The sequence below is a fragment of the Psammomys obesus genome, unplaced genomic scaffold, assembly GCF_907164565.1.
Source record: "Psammomys obesus unplaced genomic scaffold, mPsaObe1.curated_primary_1811, whole genome shotgun sequence".
NCBI classification, from domain to species: domain Eukaryota; kingdom Metazoa; phylum Chordata; class Mammalia; order Rodentia; family Muridae; genus Psammomys; species Psammomys obesus.
The window spans coordinates 15,169,706-15,179,637 of NW_026596120.1; the positions used below are offsets into that span (position 1 = coordinate 15,169,706).

Consider the following 9,932-nt stretch of genomic DNA (forward strand, 5'->3'; position numbering starts at 1 on the left):
AATAAATAAATAAATAAATAAATAAATAAATAAATAAATAAATAAATAAATACATGTTGTCCATCATTCCTCAGAAGTTTTGTTGAATTTGTGGTAAAATCATGGGAAGACTTCCAGTACCAATTCAGTCATTTTGACAAGCTAGTTATGTTATTTCTTCTTGAATGAGCTGTGGGGATTTCCATATTGTAAGAAAGGTGTGTCTAATTTATATGCAAAAATGGCTTATTACATTCCCTTGTTGCCCTTCTGAAAGCTGTAGAACATGCAAGATGCCCCCTCTTTCTTTACTAGCGCTGGTTATTTGTGTCCAGTTTTCCCGGTGAATCTGATTATAGCTTTATCAATTTTATTGATCTCAGAGATCTGACTCTTGGCCTTACTAATTTTCCTCGTTTCTTGTTCATTGAATTCTTAAATGTTATTGCTTTTTTCTGCTCACTCTGGGATTGCTTGTCTGTCTGTTTCTGGCTTCTTAAGATGGAAATTGAGGTCACTGCTTTGAAGCCATTCTTTTTTTTTTTTTTTTTTTTCTTACTGGCATGAGCATTTAATATCAAAATTCGTTTATCACCGTGCTCTCCAAGACTCTCAAATGTTAATTTTATCTTTAGGCCTTTCAAAATACTTTCTAATTTATTTCATTTTTGGTTATGGATTACGATAAAGTGTTTTATTTGTTTTCTAAATGTTTGGGATTTTTGAAAGCTCTTTCTGCTAATGGTTTTTTACTTTTGTTCTATTTGGGTCAGAAAACATACTTGCTATGACTCGAATCCTTTAAAATTCTTGAGCATTGTTTTGTGGCCCACAGAATGGTCTATTTTGGCAAGTATTTCATGAGCACTTCAAAAGAATGTGCCTTCTGCTCTCGGGTGGAATGCTCTAGAAGTGCCAAGTAGGTTACATTAGCTGATAATGTTACTAAAAACCTACCATGTGCCTGTGCTCTAGGTTTTATTTTTTTTTTCTACCAGTTATTGGGATAGAACACAGAAACTCACTGATTTTTTAAAATTCTAATTATTTGACCTTTCTTCATTTGAGTGATTTCTATTGCTATATTTTCAAGTGCACCACTGTTTTTTTTTTTCCTTTACTGCCTGACCTTACCCTCCTATCTGGTATACTGTCCCTTCTAACACTGTGGTTTTTATCTCCACCAATGCTAGCTGAGCCCTGGAGAAATGGCTCGGCGGGTAAAAGCTCCTGGTGTGCTGGTCTGAGGATCTGAGCTTGGGTCCCGGCACCCAGGTAAAAAGTTGAATGTGGCTGCACCCATTAACCCCAGCACTGTGGGGTGAAGATTTGTGGGCCTCACTAGCTGCCACCCTGGCTCCATCAGTGAAACACCCTGGAAGGAATAAGGCAAAGAATGTTTGAGCAGGACATCAAATGCCCTCCTCTGTGAGCTGGGCACACTTTTACAGCAACTGATAGGATTTTGCACCTCATAAACTTGTTTGAAAGGTGCAGGACTCACATTCCCCACCAGGAACCCCAGTTTGAGGTTCTTGCTGAACTTTGGGTCCAGATGGAAGCCCTGACTAAACTCTTAATCAGCAGACATGAAGTGAAGACAGTGCCAGGCGTCTTTTAGTACCGGTTGCTGTCAGTGCTACATGATGTTCGTCACCAGCAAACCATCTCTGAAATTCCCAGCCACAGCACTCGGGAGACCGAACAGGTGTTTCTGCTGTTGGGCGTTTACAGTTCTAGACCTCACTCATCGTTACCTGTGTTATCCCCGAGAGCTCTGATTTCCAGCTGCTGTTTCTCAGTTTTTTCAAGGATCAACTAGCACACTTTCAGAAACATAGAGGACGTGATTTCGTAGATGCTGTGGTAGAAGAGGAAAGGACTTCCTAGCCAGGGAAGGAAAGTGTTTTCCCACGCATGCCTAGAAATATCACCATTTCGTTTTTAGTTTTCTTTTTATGAGCTACAATCGTATCCCCCACCAAGTCCTCAGATAAAAATCCTTTTCTAAAGAGGCACAAACCACCTACAAGAAATTGCTAAAAATAGGTTTTACCTCTACTTAGATTTTTGTGAAAATCAAAGAAACTAAATAGAGATGGCTGTGCCTTGAAAACTCTAAAATTTAGTCCAACACGAGGTAGGATTGTTCTATTTTGAGTCTAAATTCATGTTATTTGGGGAGACTCGGGCTTCAAAGGTATTTCTCCTTTAAGAAAACCTGGCAGAGGCCTAGATAAAACAATGCTCTACATTCTCTCAAAATGTCAACAGAACTAAATCCTCCGTGTCAGTTCTGTGGAAGAACTTAGTTGAAAGGACAGAGCGGGAGAGCTACCATGCACAAGGCTTGGATGGAATGAATCATACAGTCAGGTTTCCAAGGAAGTAGCCCCCTGAGACTAGCCTAACTTTAGCCAAAGATGTACAGCATAGAGCCAAGTATGGGGGAGCTGGGTGTGGAAGGGAAATTTAGAAAGCATGGAGCATCATAGGAGCAGGAGCCCCTTGGACTAGATCAGTGAGCTGTGAGTCAGCTCTGCTGTCTGTCATGATACTTCTGGAAAATCTCAAGACATTCGTGAGTTATCTAGCAGGCTGTCTTGCAATTTAACCAGTGCCAAAATTAGCTTTTTTTGTTGTTGGTGGTGGTGGTGGTTTGGTGTTTGTTTATTTGTTTGTTCGTTTTTCAAAACAGGGTTTCTCTGTGTAGCCCTGGTTGTCCTGGAACTCAATCTTTAGACTAGGTTGGCATCAAACTCACAGAGATCTGCCTGCTTCTGTCCCTTGGGATTAAAGATGTGCACTACTCCCACACATCTCAGCCATGTTTTGTTTGTTTTTTTAATGAGCGGTACATAAAGCTGAGGCTAACTTATGTATCGGGTTCAAGTCATGTGACACTACCTAATATTTTTCTTTTTAAAAGAACGTTACCTTCTTTTGTGCGTGTGTGCTCCCACACGTATGCCTGCTGCTCACAGAGGCCAGAAGAAGGTGTAGGATCCCCCGGCACTGGATTATTGAGAGCCACCGTGTACTGCTGAGAACAAAACCCAAGTCCTCTGAAAGAGCGGCAAATACTCTCCACCACCGAGGCAGCTCTTAGAGCCCTGTATAGCTGGCACTTTTCAAGCTCAACATTTTCCCAACATTCAACTCATGAAGTCGACAGTGCTTTCTTCTGTTTCTGCTCTCTGGTACTAAACTGAGTATTCCATCCACTTGGGGTTTGGGGTTCAGGTCTACCTATGTCTTCTCTCGTTAAATCTTCCGTTTAGCCTTAGATTGGAATTTCCGTGACTCCCATCTCACACCCAAGCAGACTTTTAAGCTTGGAGATGGCCAAGGATTTAGCCAAGAAATAAAATCCTATAAGTAGAGGCAGGACTTAATCCCAGATCTGTCTCAGTGACTGACTCCTTCAGAAGAATGAGTCCTCAAACAACAGGGCAGAGCAGAAAGAGTAAAGCACACACTCACCAAGGTCAAAGTGCACACTAACCCAGGGACCTGATTTGAAGAAAGTTGTCTCCCGTCTCTTGGTATTCCTTCTGGCAGAAGCCATGGCAAAATACTTTCTTCTAAAAGTAAGTCATGGCATAAATTAAATAAAATTTGCTTTCCTTTTCCTCCAGTGGGGATTAGCAGAGGAGTAGTTATGGACGGTTCTTAGGAGTTTGAGTCTTTTTTCTGCCTGTGGTTACTTCAGTGACCCCAGTTCTTCTCCATGCCTCAGTTTCCCTCTATAAACCACCATGCTACTCCGCTACAACCTCACAAGGTTGGGGGAGGCAGTGGATGGAATAGTTTACATAGTTCACAACGCATCCAAGGCACTACACAAATTTAATCTTTACAAGTAAACAAGAAGAAAACTCCTAGGTTACAAAGATACAAAATCCTGTATGTAACGGTAAGTTCTGCAGAATTTTGATAAGAAAAGAAGAAGGAAAAAAAAAACAAAAACAAAAACGCAGCCTGTTGGCCTAACTTACAGACGGACGCACTCATACAGGCCTCAGATATGACAATTTGTGCAGGCTTTATCTGCAGAGGACTTGGCAGCACTTTATGAATCTCTCCATTTCATATCAGCAGCCCAGGCCTGTCCTCCCTTCTATCTGCTGAGGTCATTGGCTAGGACTCCAGGGCTGAAGGCAGGGGAGGGAGGCAGAGTGTGTGCACATCGATGCATGCCATTAACATGCCAAGGAGAAACAAGTCTAGTTTTGCTGTGTGAGAGTCTCTTCTATTTTACATAGAAATAACTGTTTAAAACAGATTTTTTTACCCTTTCCCCCCAAAAATGGGACAAATGTTCCTTTCGGCCTTGATTTTTTTTTTCTAGGTGGCTCTTAAATTGTTAGAACATCACTTATGAACCATCTTGTGCTCTGAAACAAGAATAAGCAGAAAAAGACTGGCTTGCCAAGGAAAATCACTGCGTCCTGTGGGAACCGCTACACTCAAAACAGCCACAATCTGACCCTTCGGTTTTAATGAAGTTGTTCCATATGTCTCTAGGTGAGTTTATTATAAGCAAGCTTTAAAAAAAAATTCAAAAGTTTAAACACAAGGATTATACCACCAAAATTATTTGAAAATTACTCTCCAAAATAATGATGCAGTTTAACTTATTTTCAGGTTTGGTAACTGCATATCGTTCATCAGTTGTGAGTGATCCTGGTGCCACCACCAACCACATAGCACACATTGGTAAAATCAGTTCCTTGGTAAAGATGGTCAGAGGCTTCTATGACAGCAGAACATCAGCTAATTGACACTCCAGGGATGGCTTAGAAGCCGATTTTGCCCTCCAAGGCAGATTTAAGTTGAAGCACATGTATGTTCAAGTTGAATATGTGAGAGCAAAAAATTAGAATCGAACTACATGTTCAAGAAGAGGTCAGCAGCTAAATGTATCTCTTCATTGAAGGGGACATTGTGAGAGTGTTTAGAAAAATCAGAGTGGAGTTTACAGCAAAGTGGACAGTATTAGACATACTAGCATGTGAAAATGCAGGACACACGATCGAATAAGGCTATGAAAACCAATATGCCTATGGGAAAGACAAAGAATGTACTTAACACTGAAAAGAGCTCAGCTTGGTAACGTTTTTGAAGTTTTATGTTCAGATTTTATTATCACCCTATGATGCCTTTGAGGATTTAAAAAAAAAAAAGTCCTGAAGCACTGATGGGGACAGCAACGAACAGATGCAGATGCTGTCGGCCTCTTCTCACACCAGACGCCAGAATCACCCTTCAGTGTGACTATAAAAAAGGTCTCCAGACATCGCAGTTAAATCCTCAGAACCCACATGGTGTAAGGGAAACCAGCTCCTGCCAGGTTCTCCTCAACCCTCCACATGCACAGTGGTTGTTGCAACACACACACAACAAACAAACAAACAAACAAAAAGGACAAACAATTTAAATCATCGCTTTGGGGGCTCCACGCCCCAAACTAATGATTGACTGAGTCACTGTGAGAGTCAATTGAACAGTGGATCTCAGACTAGAGACCTTATAGAAATCCATATAGCCCCATACAGTGAGGATGAGGATGAGCCCGGGGCAAGCCAGGGCAGGTAGAGGGAGAGGGTAGGTCGCAAAGACAGGCAGTGATTGGGTGTCTTGTAGAAGAGAGTGACAATTTGCTGCCAGCCCACGGGGTGCAGAAACTATGATATTTTTAAATGGTTAAGGCTGCTGACTTTCCCTCAAGCCTCACCAGTCAAGGACAGCCATCAGCTGCAGGAATTACATTTTAAACGAGTAATGAGCACAGCATATGGAGACGCTCATCAAAGTTATCAGCTAATTTATACCATGCATCTGGAGCTTATCAAGGCTCATCTCTCAGTGACTAAAAGTTTGAAATCGCAACTGACCCCAGAAAGGACAGAACATCATATAGAAAATTCTTAGTAGTTTTTGGTAACTGGCTATGCATGATTTGAGAGAGAGGGGGGGAAGGGAAGGAAAAAGAAAGGAAGCAGGGGAGAGGGGAAGGAAGGGAACAGAAGGGAACGGAAGAGACAGACAGACAGACAGACCGAGAACATGATTTAAGGCTCCGACTTATTCATGGAGTAAGGAAGTAAACATACCATCCCAGGTCCGAAGCACCATTCCCAGGCTACCACAACCTACACAGCCCTCCATGAGAATCCCCGCATGCTTGAGAACTTTGGTGGGGTGACCGTTTACTTTTTCTTCTCCTGACAGAGACGTGAACAGTTTCCTCAACCAAACTGAACGTCACAATGGCTACAAGTGTGTTGATTTTTTCAGACATCTGGAAAGCCAGAGGAAAAGCCTTTCCTTCTTGAATCACTGCCATTGTGTCAGAAATGATGGCTGCAATGAAGTCTCTCTCTCTCTTTCTCCGTCTCTCTCATCTGCTTTTCCTGATCCATTTCCAGGACTTGCAAATGTTCACCTCTAACAAAGCTATCACGAACAACACTTCCCCACTCTAACACTCTGCCAAAATGCATTTTATTCTTCTTTATAAGCCTGATGAGAATGGATTCCTGTGCAGAGGAAAATTGTAATCTGTATGGCATTGAGTGAGCAAACAAGTGCATCCATTTTAAAAGAGCAGGCGTCTAAAAATCTCTTGTTCAGGCCATGCCAATGTAAATTTAAAGCTGTTTTTAGTGAAACCACATACAGGCTCAATACACATACACCCTGCGATGACACATGCCCAGGTTTTACTGTGACTCTCCATTATGAAGCCAACACATCTTATTTTTCAACTAATAATACTGACCTTTTAATTCTTCACTACAGATTTTACAAAAGCTAGCTTGGCAATGTTAAAAGTAAAGACCAAATGTTTATATTTCCAAAATAAGGGGGTGGGGGTGGGGGAGAAGAGCTATCCAGGAAGTTGCTAAGAATCAATGCTATAGTGTGAAATTCACCCTTTTTTCTTTTATATTTGCACGCTCTAGTTATGCAAATGATACATCAGATGCCATGCTTAGAATGCCGACATTTTGGCCAAATGGTTATTTTGGAAGATTCAAGATGCATAGTTTGAACGGCTCAGTCATCTGTTTGGAATTTCACATTTCTTATATTTAAATATGTATCTGATTGTTTTTCTTTTTTCTGTGTACGTGTACTTTGTGTGCATGTATGTCTCTGCATCATGTTTGTACACTGCACGCAGATGCCAGAGGAGGGAATCAGATCCTCTGAAACTGGAATCACAGGTGGTTGTGAGCGGCCATGTGGGTGCTGGGAATCGAACTCAGGTCCTCTGCAAGGGCAACGAATGCTCCTTGCCACTGAGCCTCCTCTTCAATCCCTCACGCTTTCAGGTGAAAACACAGAAATCTTTATGTATCTGATGTATTTATTATCTTACATGTTAGTTTTAAGCTATTCAAATATGGACATTAAAATGTCTAGAGTAAGCCATGTAGGAGTTTCACACTCCGTCACTTCTGCATATCTCTAAAATGAAATTTAAACCTTCTGTGTGAGCACAAATTCTGGGACAATGGCCAGGCCAAGTGTTAGAGGCGTTTCAGTCTACTCTTTGCTCTGATGCTCTCTTATTTTCTCGTTCTGTGCCATACCTACCTTCTAAATTTCATGCTCGAATTTCGTCATGCTCACCAGGGACGTTTCTGAGAACTTGTGCAGTGATTCCCTGAGCGGTGCCTGTCATTTTCCCTGTTTCCGTTGGGAGAACAGCCACTGAACCCACCATTCTAAATTGCTTCAGATACCGGCCTTAATTCATACTAATTCTCTACTAGTATTAACAAACAAGGCTCCTGATGACCTAAAAGATTCCATACTTGGTTCTTACCGGAAGTGAGACTTGCTGTCGCTGCAGATCCCAGCTCAGTTCCATAGTGATTCACCAACTTATGCGCCTCGAGCATTTGGTTTGGAATGTAAACCGAACGGTCCCCTCCATGACCTTCCAACAGAAAAGATGAGTCTTTCCCGGCACTCAGCCCTTGACCAGCAAGGCTGTTCTTGCTTGCAGAAACCTCATGCAATCTAAGTCAATAGATGAAGAAAAAAATAAGTTTCTGCTGAGTCCAAATAAGTGGGAAAGATGCAAATTTATTACCTATGCATTTTAATGTACTTTCTTAATTCGTTATTAAAAGAGAAGGTGGTGACAGCTCAGTTGGTAAAGTGCCTGATTTATTTTTTTCTTTCCAATTCTTTTATTCTTTTTTATTTTTAATTATACTTTATTTATTTTGTATCCCCCCTCTTGTTCCCTCCCTCCTCCCCTCTCAACCCCTCCCTTCCTCCCCCTTCTCCACACACTCCCCTCCCCAGGTCCACTGGTGTGGGGGGGTCTTTTCCTTCCTTCTGATCCTAGTCTGTTAGGTCTCATCAGGAGTGGCTGCATTGTCTTCCTCTGTGGTCTGGCAAGGCTGCTCGCCCCCCCCCCCCCTCAAGGGGAGGTGATCAGAGAGCAGGCCAATCAGTTCATGTCAGAAGTAGTCCCTGTTCCCATTACTAGGTAACCCACTTGGACACTGAACTGCCATGGGCTACATCTGTGCAGGGGTTCTAGGTTATCTCCATGTATGGTACTTGGTTGGAGTATGAGTCTCAGGAAAGACCCCTGTGCTCAAATTTTTTAGTTGTGTTGCTCTCCTTGTGGACCTCCTGTCCTCTCCAGCTCTTACTATTATTTCCCACTTCTTTCATAAGATTCCCTGCATTCTGCCCAAAGTTTGGCCATAAGTCTCAACATCTGCTTTGATAGTCTGCAGGGCAGAGCCTTTCAGAGGTCCTCTGTAGGAGGCTCCTAACTTGTTTCCTGTTTTCTTCTTCTTCTGTTGTCCATCCTCTTTGCCTTTTGGAGTGGGGATTGAGAATTTTAGCCAGAGTCCTCCCTCTTGATTAGTTTCTTTAGGTGTACAGATTTTAGTAGGTTTATTCTATATTATGTCTATTTATTTATATCTATATTATATCTATATTATGTCTATTTATTCTATATTATGTCTATATTATGTCTATAATTTATTCTATATTATGTCTATATGAGTGAGTATATACCGTGTGTGAAAGTGCCTGATTTATAACCACCAAGACCTGAATTTGATCCCTAAGAGTCGGCGTGAGAAAGATGACCATGGTGGCCTTTGATTGGAATCCAAGCATGAAGAGGAAAAGATGAGTGGATCACTGGGGCTCTCCAGCCAGACAGCCAGCACAGCCTGCTCAGTGAGCTCTAGGCCTGTGAGAGACCCTGACTCTAAAACAAAGCCAAAACCCATGGTGTAGCAGCCAAGGCCTTCTGACCTCCACATACACACATGTATGTGGCACCCCCACTTATGAACATACATATGTCCACACATACATACACAGGAAAGAAAAAAGTGGGTGGTGAAAATTCTAAATTCTCTTCAATCAAATAATTCATTTGATTGTAGTATTCCTTTCCTCGTGTTCCCTTATAACCTAGGAAGTTTTCCTTCAGAGTAAGCCAAGCCTGATTTGCATAGACTTGTCAATAAATGATGAGGAAGTCATTCATCAACCAGCCGCTGGAATAACCTCAGACTGATACCAATTACCACAGAAAATAGTCACTTAGCGGACAAGGCCCTGTTCCGAGAGGAACAAGGTTACAGAGGAGACTCTTAAAACGGAGCCAGCATTTATACTGACAGTTTAAGGGTTGTGATAGTTTAGGATTATGTTTTTATTTAGATGGTAACAGGAAACCATAAGCAGATTCTTGATAATGTCATTTTAAATTCAGTATTTGCAGTTGTGTTTAATACTGGTGTTATTTAGCTGGGAGGCAGAATAAATAGATGTAACATATGAAATAATATTGTCACAGCACACGAAGGCCGAATGATATTGTGACACACTGAATAGATGATGGTCTTGTATTTGTGTGTGTGTGTGTGTGTGTGTGTGTGTGTGTGTGTGTGTGTGTG

At 41.7% G+C, this 9,932-nt stretch overlaps 1 protein-coding gene across 1 annotated transcript in view; it reads right to left on the reverse strand.

The window, feature by feature from the left end:
• The window catches only part of Col6a5 (collagen type VI alpha 5 chain), a 55,510-nt gene that overhangs the window by 9,930 nt on the left and 35,648 nt on the right, over positions 1-9,932 (reverse strand). Inside the window, exon 14 of the mRNA XM_055629511.1 lies at positions 7,817-8,013. Coding sequence (XP_055485486.1) covers positions 7,817-8,013 — 197 coding nt within the window. The remainder of the gene's footprint in view (positions 1-7,816; positions 8,014-9,932) is intronic.